The sequence below is a fragment of the Brachionichthys hirsutus genome, chromosome 20 (assembly GCF_040956055.1).
Source record: "Brachionichthys hirsutus isolate HB-005 chromosome 20, CSIRO-AGI_Bhir_v1, whole genome shotgun sequence".
NCBI lineage: Eukaryota > Metazoa > Chordata > Actinopteri > Lophiiformes > Brachionichthyidae > Brachionichthys > Brachionichthys hirsutus.
The window spans coordinates 6470021-6490368 of NC_090916.1; the positions used below are offsets into that span (position 1 = coordinate 6470021).

The 20348-nt window shown below is 41.3% G+C and overlaps 4 protein-coding genes across 4 annotated transcripts; 3 read left to right on the plus strand and 1 right to left on the minus strand.

Moving 5' to 3' along the window:
- Positions 1-1317: 1317 nt before the first annotated feature.
- Positions 1318-4958, minus strand: LOC137909261 (saccharopine dehydrogenase-like oxidoreductase). Its single transcript, XM_068753702.1, has 12 exons — positions 4757-4958; positions 4483-4595; positions 4319-4399; positions 4033-4162; positions 3485-3534; positions 2983-3113; positions 2653-2770; positions 2300-2419; positions 2124-2180; positions 1921-2032; positions 1617-1698; positions 1318-1529 (listed from the first exon to the last, which is right to left on the minus strand). The coding sequence occupies exons 1-12, from the start codon at positions 4950-4952 to the stop codon at positions 1430-1432; spliced, it is 1290 nt and encodes a 429-aa protein (XP_068609803.1). The 5' UTR covers positions 4953-4958; the 3' UTR covers positions 1318-1429.
- A 5289-nt stretch (positions 4959-10247) lies between these two features.
- LOC137909215 (trace amine-associated receptor 1-like) lies at positions 10248-11231 on the plus strand. Its single transcript, XM_068753651.1, has one exon. The coding sequence runs from the start codon at positions 10248-10250 to the stop codon at positions 11229-11231; it is 984 nt and encodes a 327-aa protein (XP_068609752.1).
- Positions 11232-15827: 4596 nt separating this feature from the next.
- LOC137909618 (trace amine-associated receptor 1-like) lies at positions 15828-16832 on the plus strand. Its single transcript, XM_068754081.1, has one exon. The coding sequence runs from the start codon at positions 15828-15830 to the stop codon at positions 16830-16832; it is 1005 nt and encodes a 334-aa protein (XP_068610182.1).
- An 860-nt stretch (positions 16833-17692) lies between these two features.
- On the plus strand, positions 17693-18725 carry LOC137909619 (trace amine-associated receptor 1-like). Its single transcript, XM_068754082.1, has one exon. The coding sequence runs from the start codon at positions 17718-17720 to the stop codon at positions 18723-18725; it is 1008 nt and encodes a 335-aa protein (XP_068610183.1). The 5' UTR covers positions 17693-17717.
- The last annotated feature ends 1623 nt before the right edge of the window (positions 18726-20348 follow it).

Consider the following 20348-nt stretch of genomic DNA (forward strand, 5'->3'; position numbering starts at 1 on the left):
GTGACGTGAAATGTGCGTTCTCTGCATGACAAATGGTAGATTTTAGTCTTATACATAAAAACCTGTCTGAAAAATATATATAAAAAATGATAACATGGCGGTAGCAAATTGACAAAACGCATGCTCAGTATTAGGACACAGTTGATCGTTCCATACTCCTGCAAGTTTGCAATAGTGCCACTCTTTTTGTCTCGATATATTTACCGACTGTGACCATCTTTGTTGTAAAATAATGCAAAAGGGATCAAAAATGCGAGGTGAAGACGAAAACATACGAGGACTCGGGGGTTGTATTGCAAAAAAAACAAAACACAATGACCTGTTTTCTAAATGATTATGCAGTTCAATGATGAAGATGTTGACGATGTGGTGAAAGATGAGGACTGTTGTGTAACTGTAACATAGGTTTTGGATGCTCTGAGAAAAATGAACGTTTGCAATGTAAAGCAAAGACACATATTTCTGAGAGACCTTACTTTTATAAGAAGACTGTACCTGTAAGTTTATTCTCCCTGTGTGGTTTGTTATTGGTAAAAATAATAATAATAATGATCATATTGGATAACAATAACTTTACTCTGGAATATAAAATACAAACGTTTTTTTTTTTTTTTTTTTGCTTCTGTACTTTAGAGCTATGCACACCAAATCGCCAAAAATGTTGAGTAGTTAGAAGAAGGTGATTAAATACGTAGACCTGAATGACACAATAGGTTCAACGGTGGGATTGATGTCCTCGGCGCATGTAATATTAAAGACTCCCTCTCTGTGTCCTGTCAGTGTGTGAAGTGGTGGACATTTTGTAGCTAGCTGAATTGATTAAAAGTAATAAACCCTGGACACGCCCGTGTCTGTCTTTATTGCGAGTCTTTCACCCACCAACTGAAGAATCAAAATCACTGGCTTATAGCACCAAAATCTCTTTGCGATATGTCAGCCCTCGAGTCATCTGTTAACCTCAGTATTCATTTCAAGATTCCATTTCTAACTTTCAGAACACTTCGCCATCTGCCACCTCCCCATCTGGTCCCCCCGCTGCCTCCATCAGACTCTCTGTACCTCCAGGTAGATGCCTTAGGAAATACAGAAAAGCCTCTGAATGAGGGAGGGTGACAAGAAATGTTGAGGATAAAGGAGGCAGATGTAGTAAACGGTGCCTCCATTTCCATAGATTTAATGTTTCTTCATCCTCAAAGGCACCAAATGACCTCTACTGTCAAGCCAGGCTGTGACGTGTTAGTACTTATAAGCATGGGAGACACTGACACCTAGTGGCAGAAAAAGGGCATGAAAGTAAACACTGGGATCTTAAAGTCATCTGGAAACTCTTTATTACTTCTGTTGTCTGTATGACGGTTCAGGCGTCGTCTCCGGTAGACGTTAGGAAATCATCGGAACCACTCAGTGTGACCTTCAGATTAATAAATGTCTACTGGCTGCTCTTGACGGAGAACTTGATACTGTGGTTATTGAGGCGGTCAATCAGGCTGGTTCTATAGAAAGCAGCTCCTGGAGAGTAAACCCCGCCTCTGTCGATGACAGCAGAGAGAAAGCGTTCGATGATGCAGGCAAAATGATTCTCACAGTAAAAAGAAGCACAAGTAAACTGAGCTGACCTCCTGGGGAGGGAGTGAAGTTCATTCAGCAGCGTTACAGCTGCTTGGACCAGCGTGGAAACCGTTGCTACGTAACCAGGCTCTGCGTCGACACAAAAACACAAACATGTTTCACAGTTAAAAGAACAAACTGACTCCCTACAGCCGGTGCAGACTAATCCAAGTCTCCAGAAACCCTGATTTAGCCCTGGCCCTGGTTTTCAAGAGAAATCTCTGCTGCAGCCTCTCACTGGTCTCTGGTCAGTTTAAATGAGGCTGCAAAGCTCTGTTCTTTGATATCTCGCTCCATGAAGGGTGGGTTTACCTGCTCCTACGACCTGAGTGCAGATCTTCGCGTTGGGCCTGCCCTGCGTGGGGTCCGAACCCTCGGAGTAACCCTCCCCGAAAAACGTCAGGTTGAAAGAGGCGTCCTCGATCTGAGAGAAAGAGGAAGCGTCAAGGAAAAAGATTTAACAACACAAACAATAAACGCCGATGTATAGAAATATAGTCTAGTCTTTGTGTTACCTGCTTCATCGTTGGGCCAGACTTGGAGAATAAGCCAAAGGAGAAGAATGACGGGAACTTTAGGAAAGACAAATAATCCCTTTAACAATCAAATTAAGAGTCTTAAAGGTTCTGCTACTTTTATTATCTTCTCTGGGAGAGCAATTCAGACGTTACAATAAAGTGAGCGTAGCTACCGTGGTGAGGAGTTTCCTTCCTAAGCTCAATTTTCCCATGAACCAGAAGATTAGGCCGCCGCAGAATAACCTCACGACTGAGAAGAGACCGCCAACCCCGACGTAAGCGCTGTACTGGACCTGTGGGTGGAGGGAAAGGTGGGTGTGAAGAGCAGAACGGCAATGAAGCGAAGAGAAAACCTTTACTGCATCCAGCGTGGATGAAAAACGATCACCTGCGTGGAACTTAACGCCGAATCAATGTACAAATAGGGTGGGGGTGGGGAAGGGGGGCATGTGGCTTGCGTGTCGTCTCGCCTTCAACTGGTTCCACAACTACGGCAATAAATAACAAAGACTTTGCGTAGCCTCACTGGTGATCGCTGCTCCTCCTCATAAAGGAAACGCTGGCTCCTTTTCACCACTGAAGGGTCAGAGCCAATAAACGGGATGGCGTACTGCTCGATCTCCTTGCTGAAAAACACAGAACCCCTACACGCACACACACACACACCGAATTTGAAAATAATATGAAATTGTTAAAATAAAACGAATGAAATGTAGGTGAAACTGAACAATGATCCTTCGCGGTGTGAAGCTTGAATACACCCTCCGCTCTCCACCCTGCCGAGCGCGCCCTTTTGAAGTGAGGAAATATTGATAATAATACAAACCAGACAGTCGTTGCTCCGTTGCAGCCTCACCTCTTGTGGACTCGGGCTCCCACCACAGGCAGCGGCTTGTGGCCAAACTTCCTCCTCAGCTGGCGGAGAGATCCTCTGTCAGCGAAGCCGTACACAGCAGACTGCCAAGTGGCGTCATGGCCACACAGACCCTGCAAGGGTGGAGATTAAATTCCATCGTGCCGCTGAAAACAAGCGTTCATTAAATAAACACCAGAGGTTTGAAGTGGAGGGACATGAGATGGGATTCTGTTACTTACTGTAGAACAATGGCTGTTGTTGCAGCCACTAAAATGTCCGTGTTATACTTCAGTTTCATTAATTACTAAAGGTCTTCATATGACATGAACATATGGTGAGTACAAATGAATTCAGAATGAACATTTAATCTTAATTCTGATTTTCTCAGTGATACTAAATTCATAAAAATTCACACAAAATCAGGAGCTGCATCACATTTTTTAGAAAAAGTGGGACTACATTTCCCATCGTGCAATGCAAAAGCTGCAGCTGTCCAGGGTACCTCAGGCCCACCGGTAATTTTGAGGAAGCTCTCCACAGCCGTCAGCGTTCCTGAAATCAAAAGTTCAAATTAAAACCCAAACCTTGAATATTTGTATGAACAGGAGAGAAAAAACTCTGCTTCTCCATCGGTCTGGAAAATCGATGACAACTTCAAAAGGTCAATAAAATAAGAAATCAAAATTACTGGATGTTACTTTAGAAATCAATAAATTCATCTATTTCCTAAATCACGTCGATTTTACGCGTTTGGGTTGAATATTTAAAAGACGTAAACAAAAGTGTTTGGTGTGTTTTCCGCTACAACCTCACATTCATAAATATGTAGCGTCTTCAAAAAAAAACCTTTATGAACGAATGAATGGTTTCTTTATTTTTCGGTTACAATATCCAGTACAAAATCGCAACTTGCCCTCACACCGCCAAAGAAATATTACTTTATTTTCATTTATTGATAACTCAATGCAATCAAACAATACTTTGAAGCTGATCAACTCCTTTTCTACTGTTTTTCAACAATTCAAAAGGCTTGTGACTCACGATTCTTACCTTTGAACTGGCTCTTTGTGTAGAGAATACCCAGATCTGCAGGAATGGAGTCGAAGCCACAGCTGCCGATCACATACACGCCTCTGTCCTGCGCCTCGGCGTGGTACTCTAGCTGCATCCGCTCCAGGAACTACAGATGGGGAATCAATACAAGTATTCAAAACAGATTGCCTATTAAAGTCAATCATATACGATACATTAGCCGTTTGCTAAAGACCTCCTATTTTGGGCAAATAATAAGCTATTTAAATGAGATTCCTACAAATCAAAAACCTGACACACGTACCTGAGGCTCTCCACAGATGTCCAGGTAATGAGCCCCATTTCTGATGCACGCTTTGACCACCGGCTCGCCGTAGAACCTGTACTGAGGACACGCAAACGCAAGATCCAAACCCGAGCCGGTATCCCTTCATCACCTCCTGGCAGCGTCCGGGTGTGCAAACTTACAGGCCCCACGCAGTTGAGGATCACCGCGGCTTGTTGACACATGACGTCCAGCGATTCCTCGACAGAAACGTCGGCAACAACGCTTTCGATGTTTGCCGTCAGCTCCGGCATAGCTGAGGGGAGAGGAGAGAGAGGATCAGGAATCACGTCAAGGTGCGTGTGCGCCAAAGGTCTCCGGCGACAACCCCCCCAACGAACGCTGCATTATCGATCACGCGAGTTAGCGACAGAGACATTCGGACAGTTAGCATCTCCTGATTTTAATAGCACGTACACAACTTCCCCGCTGCTCGCTTCAACACTTCTTCCAGTCGTCGCCTGCTTCTCCCGGCAACAGCCCATTTTAGGGGGCCGCCGGTGGACCTCTCTGCGGCGCACCGAGCGACCTCCTCCACGACAAACTGCCCCGTGAACCCCGAGGCACCGAAAATGATAACATGGTACGGTCGGCTAGGACTCCCGGCCGCCATTGTTTTGTGTTTTGGTTCCAGGTCCCGCCCACTGACGTTCGCCGCTGCCACTGCACTACGGCAACGCCGCGAGCCCTCTTACCCCTACCTCTGATTGGCTGGCAGTACAACGCTGTTCCTCCTATAGCCAATCAAAGACAGAGTAGGGTCAGGCCATAGCGTCACCATAGTAAGGTACGTATAATTTGCTTCTTATTTCCTGCACGTCTAATCCAATGTTACATTGTTTCATTATATAATCATTTATCACAACGAATTTATTAAAATGTATATACATGTTTTATTTTCGTCAACAAGTAATAATAATGCTACTGTTAAGCAGATTTAACAAATGTTTAAGACTTTTATTTTTATTTATGTCTTTTCAATGTAATCAAGACTTACAAATATATGTATGATTTTAAAATGGAATACTGTAAATGAAGTCTATTGCATGAATATGTGATCAAACAGACAGACCAGTAGGGCTCTTAAAATTGGAACTATTCTCAGTCAAAAAGCCCAAAACAAGCTTCTAGACATTAATTGTAGCAAACAGAACGAGTTAGGTGCCAACAGATGTAACACAAAAAAAACTTTTAATCCAAGCGAAATAATTAAAAAGAGATAAAGAAATACCCTCGCAGTAATTTGAATCAGATAACGTGCAGCATGGGAACACAAGCAGGTGATAAGAGGGCTTGCCGACTTGAGTTGTAGTACCACGAAGAAACCACTGGATGGTGTTCTCACAATTGAAAATAAACGTGGTGCTCAAGCTCGAACATAACCTGTTCCTCCTATTCAATACATCCCTTTGTATCCCTAATCCCTTATTTGTCATCCCTAATGGATGACAAATAAACTCTTTAACCAGATTTGTATCATTAAAATATTGCTGCTGCACTTTTATGAAAAAAACAATAACCCAATATTTAAATTATTTCACTCTCTCCTCCTCATAGAGGACCTGCTGATTTGTCAGTTCTATTGCTGTTGAAAACTAGACTGTACTTCCATATTGTTGAATATCAGTCTCCATGGACACAGTCTGAAGCCGAGAACAAGCAATAGTAGTACCAAATTGACAGAAAACATTAATCTCCCCCCCCCCCCCCCATAATCAATCAATATCATGAAGATAAAGCTTTTTTATTTATCTGGGAGTTGAAATCTGAAAGAAAGACGTTTATGCAACAAGTGAAATGCATATGTTCTCACATAAGAGAATATATGTGTAAAATAATATATATGTGAGCCAGCAGCAAGAGAAAGCAGTGATTTGGTTAAAAATCTGCAAATCATCTTTAACAAATCATCTTTAACAATAAAATCAGTCCTAGAGTAACACAATGCAGGACATTCAGTGAATTAAACTGTTTTACGAATGGACTCTACATGTTTGTGATTTATCTGACATCAGTCGAGCGTGGAAAGGAAGTTGGGCTAATCTTAAACAAGAGAAGTAAGGGAGAGTAAAGCAGTAGAAAAGAGAGGTCTGAACAGGATCCAAGAGGTCAGGGAAACAGGAAAAATAGTAACCTACATCACACAGCTCTGCTTAGAACTCCTGGAAAAAGTATGTATAACATTGAAAATAGACCTCAAAGAATAAAGAAGCAATGGCCCTTAACAGTAAAAGCTGATTAAAAGCACCATGATTAATAATACATAATAATTTAATAGACACAACTTGCAACTTCATGAGTACTACTAGTTTGTATTACAGGTCTGGACACACTTTTGAACTAATGTAGTATTTTGATGATGTCAAAATGGCTTTTTTTCGGAAAACCTTGTTCTTCTATCACTGCAGATGTGATCTTTCTATCTTTCTATTATCTATCTATCTATCTTTCTATCTATCTATCTATCATTTTTTAGTTTTTGTTTTGTGTGTATGTGTGTTTCCCTTGAACCACAGTAGTGTTGAAATCAGAAATAATTTAAATAATCAAGTCAGAATTTATTATTTTTTTGCCTCTTTGAGGGAAATTGTTAAGAAATGACCTTCTGTGACCTTTAGTTTCAACTCCTTAGCGAGGGACTGACGGAGACTGTCAAAGGTAATAAACAACTGTTGACTTGATAGTTATTCTTCTGTGTGTTTGTTGCAACTTTAAACCAAATAAAACTTCTGCCAAGCAACACAAAGTATTCCCTAATCTATCTGAAGATGATTTGTTTGTGTCTTGTTCCTCATTAAAGTGGACTCTGCGGTGTCTTATGTCATCATTCAGCCCATTAGGTGGTCATGAATTTGTTTTGTCCTATTAAGGCTTGCTATGAGTCCCCAGGTTGAACAGGTGACATGCTGCTGCTGCCTGTGTGTGTGTGTGAGAGAGACAAAGTCAGGCCAGGGACTCATAACCCCAGCATGCATTCACACCTCTAATTGAGGCGTGTAACTAGAGACACGATTATGAAGCGAACGCTTGGATCAACACGCGTTAAACTTTAGATTTGAAGCAAAGGTCACGATAGATACAGAAAATAAACTGTGAAGCCATAAGCTACGAATCTATAATTAAAATCAATAAAGAAAATATTTAAATGGAAAGAAATGATGATGGGAAAAATAAAACAATTTAAAAAAAGAAAGCTCTTTTATCCACTGCAGCGTCACAAAACGGGGAACATTTGAGGATGATTCTTTTGACCAGTTGAAGGATAAAATATGAACTTACTTCATTCTTTAGTGAGCTGCCATAATAATCAGCATGCACTGTGGCGCAGTGGATAGCGCTGTTGCCTCACAGCAAGAAGGTCACAGGTTTAAATCCAACTCGGGACCTTTCTGTGAGGAGTTTGCATGTTCGACAAAGACAGATTGTCCTCATAAGAAGATGGACAGCATCGGTCATTAAGTTATTCAGTGGCTGTTCAGATTAGTCCGCTTCGCCTGTCCATAGCTGTGTTTCAATGCCGGCACCACGACCTTCAACAGGATGCAGCCTCAACAAGTTAAGGCCACAGCATCCATTGTGCTGCTGTTTTGTTAATAAATACTCAAACTAATCATCACGCATTTATAAGAAACGTTGGGACTTTGTGGATATATTAATTCGATGCTTTGGTGCTCAAGAATAGAAGGCCACATTTAACTGCTTTCTAAGAATTCAAATAGCACAGCCTGCTTGCACTGCTTTGACACAGTACATCTTTAACTACTATATTTGAAGGCTTGTGGCTTAAGAATTGAGAAAGAAGCAAGTTGTGCATTTAGCTCATTGTCCTGTCTCTGTGTTTCTGGTTGTCTCTTAATCCCATGTCGAACGTTTTCCTGAGACGCTTTTTCTTCAATTTATGTATTTCTTCTTAATTTTGTTTTTATTTCAACACAACCTCCATTTTGCAGGTTTTTTTGTTGCCTGTAATTTTCTGTGGATTTCTTCTTGTATGTATTATGTTTGTATTTGAATGTTTTTCTTTGACTTCTATAGAAACCATTATGTGCTGGCGAGCCACTGGGCCGCTCGCCTCATGTCAGCCGCGGTTCACCATGTCATTGATTGACCTGCTGGCCTCTTGACCGGCTGCTCATCCTCACAGTTCCGCAGTTCCATCAGTTCCTCAGCACAACAGAGCTGCCTCAGGACCCGTCGGCTTCATCGTTGGTGGCCCAGTCAGCATCCGACCTGCTGCTCCCTGTCAGTGGTCTGACCAGCACCAGCCCCTTGTTCTCCATCAGCGAAGGCCGCTCCCACACAAAGTACGTGCTTGTGTGTGTGTGTGTGTGTGTGAACAGTAACGGAACACCATGATGCAACAGAAAAGACAATGTCTGCCTTGACAACCAGGGCGTAAACATGTTGTATTCCCTGAAATGTATCGTTGTTGTTGTTTTGTTGCTCATTAAATTTGATACTGCGGTATCTTACGTCATTAGTCAGTCCATTAGTTGGTGGTAATTTCTGAAAACAATAAGGCCCCATGTTGAAGAGGTGAGATGTTGCTGCTAGTGTGTGTGTGTGTGTGTGTGTCAGGTCTGGGACTAGTAACCCCAGCATACATTCACACCTCTAATTGAAGGTCTTTGCCTCCCATCATGTAACTAGAGACCCGATTATGAGGTGAACCTTTGGATCAACAATCCAAAAATCAGGAAAAAGGCCACAAAGCAAAGGTCAAGTAGAAAAGGAATGAAACTGTATATCTTTTATTAAATACAAACAATAAAATAGAAGTTAAGGTGGATATTGTTTGAGGTTCTCTAGTGCAAAGCTTCTTTTTTTTTTAAAGGAATCTTTTTTCAACTTCCATAGTTGTAGGCATGCTGGCGGAAGGTAATCCAGAAACACTGGACAGCAGGTTCGATATCTGGCCCAAAGTTATCCAGAGCGAGGTAAATCAAGAGTTACAAAAATACAACGCATCAACTGGACTTGTTCAGGTTTGATTGAAGACGTTTCACCTCTCATCCAAGAGGCTTCTTCAGTTCCGAACCGAGAGGTGAAGCGTCTTCAAGCAGTCTTGTTAAAGGTCCAGTCGACGCTTTGTTTCTGCTCTTCGTGATCCTGGCCCTGAGATTCAGATCGCCTTTATACACGCAAATCGTTGAAATGCACTTAACTATCTAAAATGGACCGAAATAGAAACCTTTTCTCAGATACAAAGCTATTGAATGTAAACGAGTGCTTCGACGCTGAAGGTGAATTCAGCTCCGGAGTAGTTACGCTGAGGCACAGAGTGAGATCCGCTTTTCACTCGTCTATATTTTTTTTTATATATATTAAAGAAATAACGGATTGGGACTCGGTATCGGTTTAAAATCAAATGACTCGGACTTGAGGTTAAAAAAAAAACCTGATCAGGACATCCCTAATAAGAACAACCTAATAATAGCTGGATTGGTGCTGGGTCGAAACCCTTTCACTGATAATTATGTACTTTTGTTTTACGGTCAACTCAACATCAATATAAATGTATTATCTTTCAAATGATCTATTAGAAATGTTCACAGACAAATATTTTGCAACTATTATAAACCTCATTTGATTAATTGTTGCCTACTTTTGGATTGTATTTTCACTTGCGACTTCATCTGAAGGGAAAAATTAGGGGCGTGTACTTGCACTACAATAATATTAATTACGGCACTGTGACGATGATGCTTGATACGTACAAATCTCAGTAATAGGTCTGCTGTTTCTCTAGCGGCGGCGGCGGCTCATTGAGGATCCATCAAACACTCATGTGCGTCTTTACGGATATTACGCTGTGATCTTGTTGTTCTCTTTCTCTGTGTGTGTGTGTTTAAAAAGTGCAAACAAATGAATTCTCACCATTATTGCTCTCTTGCAGGAGCCCAGAGGCATGGAACCAGAACCCATCGTCAACTTAACCTATGTTGTTAATAAAATCCACTCTTGCTACGAATTAGGAAATGCATCCTACATATTACTGAGCAGCGCTTCTACAGTATGTGTTTTACTGTCTGTTATATGTGGGACTTTATGTGCCGTCACCATAGGTGGAAACGTTCTTGTAATAATCGCCGTTGTTTACTTCAAGCAGCTCCACACTCCCACCAACTACCTCATCCTGTCTCTCGCTGTGGCCGACCTGCTTGTTGGAGTTGTCATTGTTCCGTTCAGCATGGCGTTTTCCGTAAGCTCATGTTGGAATGAAGATTTATTTTGCAAAGTGCGAGACAGCTTTGACATATCCCTGTGCATGTGTTCCATTCTGAACTTGTGTTGCATCTCTATAGACAGATATTTTGCAGTGTGTCAGCCTCTGACATACAAAACGAAAATAAATGACCAAGTTGTTGCCGCCATGATCCTGGTGAGCTGGACTATTTCTGCTCTGATTGGACTTGGCGTTATACTTTCAGGATTAAATCCGGATAAATGTGAAGAAAACTGTTCAAATAATATTCTATTGGCAAACGTCATGGGTCTCATTTTGTCATTCTACCTCCCGGTAATGATAATGCTCTGCATTTACTTGAAGATATTCCTGGTTGCGCAGAAACAGGCGCGGAGCATCCAGAGCATGAAGGCAGGTGGATCTATCAGTAAAGTAGAAAGAAAGGCTACAGCAACTCTGGCTATCATTTTGGGGGTTTTCCTGTGCTGTTGGACTCCTTTCTATTTCTGCATGACATTTCTGTCTTTCAGTCGTGAGTCAGTGTCTATTGCTGTGTTTGAAACACTCAACTGGCTTGCACTATCAAACTCCATGCTCAATCCATTCATCTATGCTTTCTTTTACAGCTGGTTCAGGACAGCTTTTAGAATGATCGTTTCCGGAAAAATATTCCAAGGTGATTTTTCCGACTCAAAGCTTCTTTGACATTTCATACGTGCAGTTCAACTAGTACCCGGAGAGAACCCACGCAGACACAGGGAGAACATGCAAACTCACAGAAAGGCCCCACGTTGGATTTGAACCTGTGACCTTCATTCTGTGAGGCAACAGCGCTTACCACTGTAGCGCCCTGCTGCCCATTACAAATTTAGTCAACATAAAATGTTATGGACTTTCTAAAGTGTGCATAACGTGATTATAATGTTTGAAACAATAAACTGACATAATGTGAGCAAACTAAGTGGGGAACTTTAGCTTGCCAATTTTGGAATTGTTAAATGCATAGCAGATGATTTTCAGGTTTGCAGGTTTACTAGGCTTAAAATCAATTACATCAATTTAAACAAAAAGCTGGGGAAAGAAACCCAAAATAATAATAATGATAAATAAAATCCTCAAAAACATTGGAGCCTGTCCAGATTAGAGGAAAATGAGAAGGGCAAAAGTTGGATATAACAATGGAGGCTTGATACTGAGCACCACCTTGATCAATGAACACCATTGATCCAGGAGAAAGTGCAAAAATGTGCACAAGATGTGTGTGCACATGCATGCACATTCATTGTGTGCATGTGTGCATAATTTAGTTTAATTTGCAGTGACTGACTGACTTATTGGAGGTTTAGTCTTTCTTTTTAAGCATGGCATTCACTGTAACCTCCTGCCGATTTAATCCAGTTTTATTTCTTGCTAAATAAGAGGAGTCATTGATGTCACACTGACCGCAACTTCTATTTTGCATTTGTGCTGTATTTCTGTTGACAGATATTACGCCATATGTCACCCTCTCACTTACAGAACTAAATAAATAATCGTGTTATTAGGTCTATGATATTGGTAAGTTGGGGCTTTGCTGCATTCCTTGGAATTAGCATCATGATGGCAAGTTTTAGCCAACAAACATGTCAAAGCTGCTCAGTTGATGCTGTAATATCAACCACTCTATCATGTCATTTTGCCTTTTATATCCCTGTCATTTTAATGCTTAGAATTTACCTGAAGATTTTCATTGTTGCTAAAAGGCAGGCAAACAGCATTCAGAACACAATCTGTCAGAGCACAAAGTCCAGAATCACTGTCAGTAAAACGGAGAGGGGGATTTTTCTAATTCACAATTTTATTGACCTGTGTTGATTGTTTAGAATCATAGAGATTGAAATAACACAGCCAGAGCAGCATGCCTTTCCTCCAGATGAGCCAGAAGCTGGACTCATAAATGTACATCCTACCCGGTAGGCCATTCGGGCCCGGCAGCATTTAATGATGCAGAATTGTGGCTGCGACTGCGTGTCCTCTCCTGTGTTTTAAAATAATAAATTGAGTAATCAAACATGAGACAAAATATTTGATATCTGCTTTGAGCTGCAGGCATTTTTAAAATGAATCCAAAGATTTTAAACCAAATACCGTACATGCAGCATTTATGCATGACCATCTATTTAAAAGGACGACTGTAAGGAAACTATTATATGAACACATTTGTTGTGAGTTACACAAATTCATAGGTATTTGCTTTGGGAGTAATCAGAGTCATCCATGTGTTCCCACCTCCTCTGAGAGAGCAGTGTCACCCACAATTGAGGTGACTCTGTTCTGTTGAGTCACAGCTCCTCTACATTTAGAAGAGCCAGCTGAGATGTTTTGGCCGTCTGGTCTAGAGGCCCCTGAACATCTCCCTGCGAAGGAGTTAAGGACATGTCTTTCTGGGAAGAGACCCCGGAGAACATCCAGGACAAGATGGAGAGACTGTCCCTGTCTCTGGCTGGGGAATGCTCCGCTGTCCATTCAAAGGAGAGAGTGAAAGTGAACAGGGAGAGGAGTGTCTTGCCTGCCTAAATCAGAAATGACATAGAAATTGAAAAAAAGGAGCCCCCCCTTCCCAACACACACACTTCATGCAAGACTATAATAATTTGGTGTATCTCATTTGATTGACACTGACATAGTGAATGTGGACATGAATTGATAAATATCAAAATAAATATTAATAAAAATTAATCAATCAAGAAGCAACCTTGACTGTCCTTAGATCAAAACTGAAAACCAGCGCCATATTGTGGCCCTCAGGTGCCACACTGTGAAATGTATTTTTATTATTGGGGCCCTCGCTCCCTCGATCTCATTTCGATTCATCAAACAGATGCCCTTATGTAGAGAAATGTGGGCGTGGTTCAATCAGATTGTGGGAGTGAGTGTGCCAATATAGAATGATTCTGATTCACTAACGTCAGCGCTACGGTGAGAGGAAAAATGGCTGGTGCACATGCGCCGTGAATCCGATGGTGAACCTTCACACTGAACTTGTAAGCAGAGTAAGAACATTTCTCTGCATTTATTAGTGAATGAGCCCCAATGATTTTGCCTCTGCCTAACCACAGGTAGGAAGGTAGACTTTTATTCTCATGAAGATGTACAACTTGTATTGTCTGTGCTTGCATTTGCACATACTAGTCAAACCAATAATTTGAAGAGATTTAGACATAACCTAATGTGGTATAGGGGCGAAGCACAAATGGAACAAACCCAATGTACTGTTGCTTATAGCACATGGGTACATGGATGTTGTGTAACTAATTTGATTATGTAAGAAACTGTAGCAATAAATATGCTAATTCGTTTTGGACAGAATATATAAACCTCAAGTCTGTTCAGGTTCTGCACACTGGCAAAGTGAAGATTGGAGTCAATGTTTTGGAATAAAGGTATGAAATTTATCACTCGGTCTACCAGAATTCTGCAACTACAAGTATGACCACAGGAGTCATTCTGATTGCTGGGACATTATTTGTATATAATCTGGATTATTGTAATGATGATCTAAGAGAAAATTGGTGGAATAGGTAAAAAATATCAGGACATTAAATGAAAACTATAATGATTGAGTTTAATTTATTTATTTAATTAATACAACATAGAGTCTCTGCAATGACACATGCCACCTCGAACGGCAACGATTATCTCTGTGAAATAAATACAAATGTATCCTGCTTTCAAAACAGGTTGATGTCATCATTAGACCTTAACAATGATAATTATTAACTATTATTGTCACGCCTCGAGGCAGGCCTGTGTCCTTCCCCCACTAACTCCCCCTGTCTTCACCTCCCGGTGCTCCTGCAATCAGCTTATTCCCGTCACCTGTGTTCCTGTCAGCACCTGCAACTCATCTCCCATCAACCCGCCCTCTATTTAGTCTCCGTTCATGCCACACCTCACTGCCAGATTGTCAGTGATGTTTCCTGCTCTCCAGCACTTCAAACCGACCTCCCGTGTTTCGACCCTGCCGGCTTCCCGGACTCTGCCTCTTCGCCTGCACCTTGGGATCTGCCTGCCTGCCTGCCTGGATTTCCCATGGTCTGTGACCTCTGCCTGTCTCTTGGACCTTCCCTGTGCCTGCGCCCCCGGATCTGTCTGCCTGACCGTCCTAACTGACAATAAAAGCTGTTTTTGTATTTCCACTCGACTGCCTCGCATTTGGGTTCTTACCTGCCTTGGGCCGTGACAATTATGAACATTCCAAAATGCTGTGAGGGCGGCCAGCCGGCTGAAGACACTGCTGTTGGATGCCAATTTCTTTTGCTTATGGCTCACACAGTCAACACAGGTAACCTGCACCCCCCCCATGTGCGGCTCACACACACCACAGGTAACCTGCACCCCCCCATGTGCGGCTCACACACACCACAGGTAACCTGCCCCCCCCCATGTGCGGCTCACACACACCACAGGTAACCTGCACCCCCCCATGTGCGGCTCACACACACCACAGGTAACCTGCACCCCCCCGAGTATTTATGGCAGCCAGGTAAAGAATATTATAAAACGCCGCCAATGGCCGTCTTCGTGGTGCTTTCATCTACTTCAAGCTTGGTTCTGTTGTAGTATAACGGTCTCCGGTTTAGCCGTATTCCCATATATATGTATATATATAAGATATTGTCGACAGCCTGGGCGCTTGAGGTTTCTATGCAGGGTCTTAGCTGTCCCTAGGACTGCGTTCTTCTGGACTAAGATGTTGGGCGTTTAGGATCTTGGCTTTATTGTTCTCGACCACCTTTTGGAGGTGTCCTCCATCTTGACTCTGGGGTTTCCAGTCCGTATTCTGTACAGATGTTCCTGTACAGTGTACACTATGCCCCCTACCTGGTTATGGCGTTCCATGGATGCTATGCTTGCCAGCATCTTACACCCTGCACCTGGAGTCCTGTCTGGTGTGGTCGACAGCTCTCTCTCTCTCTCTCTCTCTCTCTCTCTCTCTCTCTCTCACACACACACACACACAGTACCACAGGAATACAATGTTGATTGGCTAAGACCTTTGTAATAATTATCATAATGAAGTTGGACTGATTACTTAAAGATTTCGCATGATGGCAGCAGCAATAAGGACACACGTTGTCTGACATGTCTTTGTGGTATGCATTTCAATTGTGTGGGTTGTTTTTATTCTTGAACTGTTTGCCTTTGAGCAGTGATTTTGTGGTTATACTGTACAAACTGATTGATACATTTACGTATTTACAAAATGCTGTTGATGTAACTGATAAATATTGGAAAACTGAATTACAGGAATCAAGGAGCATGGAACCAGGAGTGACTGTCAACAGGTCTTATAATTCTTATGTTAATCATATGCATCCCTGCTATGAATTAGATGATATAGCCATTGTATTTACTCGCAACCCTTCCATAACATGTGTGTTATTGTATGTTTTCCTCGGTTTATTGTCTGTTTTCACAACATGTGGAAATCTTCTTGTGATAATCTCCATCCTTTATTTCAAACAGCTCCACGTCTCTACTAATTACCTCATCCTGTCTCTTGCTGTAGCTGACCTGCTTGTGGGGATGCTTGCTTTTCCTTACAACATGGCATTCACTCTCACCGCCTGTTGGTACCGCAATGATTTATTTTGCAAAGTACGTCACAGCATTGGCATTGCAGTCGGCCTGGCTTCTATTTTGCATTTGTGCTGTATTTCTGTTGACAGATATTACGCGATATGTCAGCCTCTCACTTACAGAACTAAAATAAATAGTCGTGTTATTGGGATTATGATTCTTGTGAGCTGGGGAACGCCTGTTTTGACAGGAATTGTTATGAATGCAGGCAATAACCAAAACTATTGTGAAGATGGCTGTTTCCTGGATGCATTAGTGTCAGCCACTGTAGGATCTATTTTTTTTTTCTATATTCCTGTCATTATAATGCTTATAATTTACCTGAAGATTTTCTTAGTTGCTAAAAGGCAGGCAAACAGCATTCAGAACACAATCTGTCAGAGCACAAAGTCCAGAATCACTGTCAGTAAAACAGAGAGGAAGGCCACCAAAACTCTGGCTATAATTATGGGAGTTTTTCTCTTATGTTGGACACCTATCGATCTTTGCATCATTTTTCAGCCATTAACCTATATTGTAACTCCAATTGCTGTGGTTGAAAGTCTTTATTGGCTTGCAATGTCAAATTCAATGCTCAATCCGTTCATTTATGCTTTCTTTTACAGCTGGTTCAGGTCAGCTTTTAGAATAATCATTTCTGGGAAAATACTTCAGGGGGACTTTTCTAATTCACAACTTCGTTGACTTGTGTTGATTGTTCAGAATCATAAAGGTTAACAGAACATAGGCCTTTCTGTTCTCAGTGTACTGTACATATATTAGCCGATCGTTCTTCTGTTTAACTTTAACCCATGAACGTGTTTCTAACAGACTACTTTGGATGAAAAGTAATATTTTGTAAACCATGCTTTCAGGTGACATTCATTTCTATAGCCTAAATTATTGAGGCATATATTGTGATTTTACAGCACTGAGATATTGTCTTGTTATTTTTACCCACAGTAAACGCCTGCAACAACTGAATTTCCCAGTTTAAACGTTTCTGATTAGTAAAGTTTATTGTATGGACATAATTTCTACTTTCTCTGATTGCTTACTTATTTTTTACGTTTGTGCACCTCCACAATTCCACAAACACTTCCATGTGGTACATAAATATAGTGACAAGATGAATGTCATTTGGGATTGATTGAGAAATAGTATGTTTCATCTATAATTTGGAGAAATGTAATTAAACATCGTTAAATAATTTGAAGTTAGGTTGAAATTATACAACAAACTCAAGCACACACACACACACACACACACATTGTAACATGACGTGTTGTATTACCCGTTTGATTGGCTGAGGCCTTGCTAATAATTATAATAATGAGGTTGGCCTGATTCTTAAGTCCAAGTCAAAAGGCTCTGCTTACTGGCGGCAGGACGCGCGTTGTCACTGACGTGTCATCGCGGTATGAACTTTAATTGACATTAGTCTTTTGTTATCTAACTGTTTTTCGTGGAGCATTGATTTTGTGGTTATACTGTACATGTGATTCTAACATTTAAATATCGAGAAAATATGATTTAACATTATTATTAATTGGATTATATTGGAATACTGCATTGCAGGAATCAAGGAGCATGGAACCAAAAATGACTCTCAACAGCTCTTACTCTGTTAATAACATGCATCCCTGCTATGAATTAGAGAATACATCTCATGTATTTACAAGGAAACCGTCAACAAAATGTGGTTTATTATATTTCTTCCTCGGTTTATTGTCTGTTTTCACAACATGTGGAAATCTTCTTGTGATAATCTCCATCCTTTATTTCAAACAGCTCCACGTCTCTACTAACTACCTCATCCTGTCTCTTGCTGTAGCCGACCTGCTCGTAGGGGTGCTAGTCTTTCCTTTCAGCATGGCAGTCACTGTAACTTCCTGTTGGCACCATGAAGATTTATTTTGTCAAATTCGCGGAAGCTTTGATGTGACGCTGAGCACAGCTTCTATTTTAAACTTGTGCTGCATTTCCATTGACAGATATCACGCTATATGTCAGCCTCTCACTTATAAAAGTAAAATAACTGATCGTGTTATTGGGATTATGATCCTCGTGAGCTGGGGAATTGCGGCTTTCATAGGAATTGGCCTCATAATTGCAGGTTTCAATCAAGGGAAATGTGAGGATAGTTGTTTAATTGATGCACTAATATCAATGACTCTGGGATGTATTTTCTCTTTTTATATTCCTGTCATTATAATGCTTAGTATCTACCTGAAGATTTTTATTGTTGCTCAAAGGCAGGCAAACAGCATTCAGAACACAATCTGTCAGAGCACAAAGTCCAGAATCATTGTCAGTAAAACGGAGAGGAAGGCCACCAAAACTCTGGCTGTAGTTATGGGAGTTTTTCTCTTATGTTGGACACCTTTCTTTCTTTTCTTAATTTTTCAGCCATTAACTCATGATGTGACACCAATCGCTGTGATTGAAACACTTAACTGGTTTACACTGTTCAATTCAATGCTCAATCCATTTATTTATGCTTTCTTTTACAGTCGGTTCAGGTCAGCTTTTAGAATAATAATTTCTGGAAAAATATTTCTGGGGGATTTTTCACATTCACAACTTGATTTGTTTTGATTGCTCAAAATGATAAGGAACAAATTGAAAAGTAGAATTTCACCATTTTATGATACTTGGACAGTAGTATTATTGTCTTTTACCCACAGTAAATATCCACAATAACTGAAAGTACCTGCCTCAGACCAGAACTGCCCACCGCAAGAACAGCTTCTTCTCCTCTGCCATAAGATTCAACACTTAAAACTTAAGAATTCTGTATTGGACCCATGAACATTTCACAACCGGTAACTTGCACTGTTCTATTTGCACTGCGTTGCGCGATTGTGTTAGTTTTTACTGCTGCTGATACACATCTGTGTAAAAAAGAAATTCTAGTCTGTGAACCCTCATTGACAATGTCAATAAACTGATTCTGATTCAAGGTGTCTGATTGACATTCACCACAGAGGCTGTGTTTTAATCCATGCCTTTTATTTGTTGGTTTGTCAGCAGATTACACACAGACACACACTAGAATTCCATTAACCTTGCTGGGATGAGTCTTTCTGTGAGAACCGAACTAGTACTGATCCTTTCTTATGCATTATGTCCCCCTTTGTAACAATAGGGCATTCTAGTTTGGCTCTCGATGTATATTTAGGGCGTTTACTGTCATGCATCTAGTCTCACTAATGCATAAGCATTGTTGGGCTGCATTGTTCTGTAGCTGAACCCAAAGCAGGCCTGCATGTCCCCAAGCCTGAGTGGGGTCTAGATGTGAACGCTGATAAGGCATTTCCTTCCCCTGTTTACCATTCTGTGCTCACACTGAGGTGTGGCATTTGGTTTTCATTAAGCAGCACGGTGGCGCAGCGGTAAGCGCGGTTGCATTGCAGCTGGAAGGTCATATGTTCAAATCCGACTTGCGGCCTTTCTGTGAGGAGTTTGCATGTTCTTCCCCGTGTCTGCGTGGGTTCTCTCCGGGTTCTCCGGCTTCCTCCCGCCACCAAACAACATGCAAATCAGGTTAATTGGTGTCACATAATTGCCCATAGATGTGAGTTTGTGTGTGAATGGTTGTCTGTCTGTGTGTGGCGATGAACTGGTGCCTTGTCCAGGGTGCGGCCCCGCCTCTCGTCCATTGACTGCTGGGATAAGCTCCAGGGCGACGCGCAACCCGGGAATCAGTGGTGGTCGAAGAACTTAATTTCATTACTTGAGTAAAAGTATAGCTGCTACTAGTGAAACACTACTCCAATAAAAGTAAAAGTTGCCAAATCAAAAATGTACTTGAGTAAAAGTAAAGAGGTATTTGTTGTAGAAAATACTTAAGTACTAAAAGTAAATAATTTTAAGAACTGTGCCCCTCCAAAACTCCACAAACACTTCTTTGTGGTACATAAATATAGTGGCAAGATAAATGTCATTTGGGATTGATGGAGAAATAGTATGTTTCATCTATAATTTGGAGAAATGTAATTAAACATCGTTAAATAATTTGAAGTTAGGTTGAAATTATACAACAAACTCAAGCACACACACACACACACACACACATTGTAACATGACGTGTTGTATTACCCGTTTGATTGGCTGAGACCTTGGTAATAATTATAATAATGAGGTTGGCCTGATTCTTAAGTCCAAGTCAAAAGGCTCTGCTTACTGGCGGCAGGACGCGCGTTGTCACTGATGTGTCAT

What these genes read in the sequence shown, in the direction of transcription:
- LOC137909215 (XM_068753651.1), top strand. Translation starts at nt 10,248, where the DNA reads ATGGAACCAGAACCCATCGTCAACTTAACCTATGTTGTTAATAAAATC.
- LOC137909618 (XM_068754081.1), top strand. Translation starts at nt 15,828, where the DNA reads ATGGAACCAGGAGTGACTGTCAACAGGTCTTATAATTCTTATGTTAAT.
- LOC137909619 (XM_068754082.1), top strand. Translation starts at nt 17,718, where the DNA reads ATGGAACCAAAAATGACTCTCAACAGCTCTTACTCTGTTAATAACATG.
- LOC137909261 (XM_068753702.1), bottom strand. Translation starts at nt 4,952, where the DNA reads ATGGCGGCCGGGAGTCCTAGCCGACCGTACCATGTTATCATTTTCGGT. An exon ending in TCCTCAACTGCGTGGGGCCT is followed by an intron (nt 4,400 to 4,482) that starts GTAAGTTTGCAC and finishes GCGTGTCCTCAG; the next exon opens with TACAGGTTCTACGGCGAGCC. An exon ending in GGAGCCCGAGTCCACAAGAG is followed by an intron (nt 2,771 to 2,982) that starts GTGAGGCTGCAA and finishes GTGTGCGTGTAG; the next exon opens with GGGTTCTGTGTTTTTCAGCA.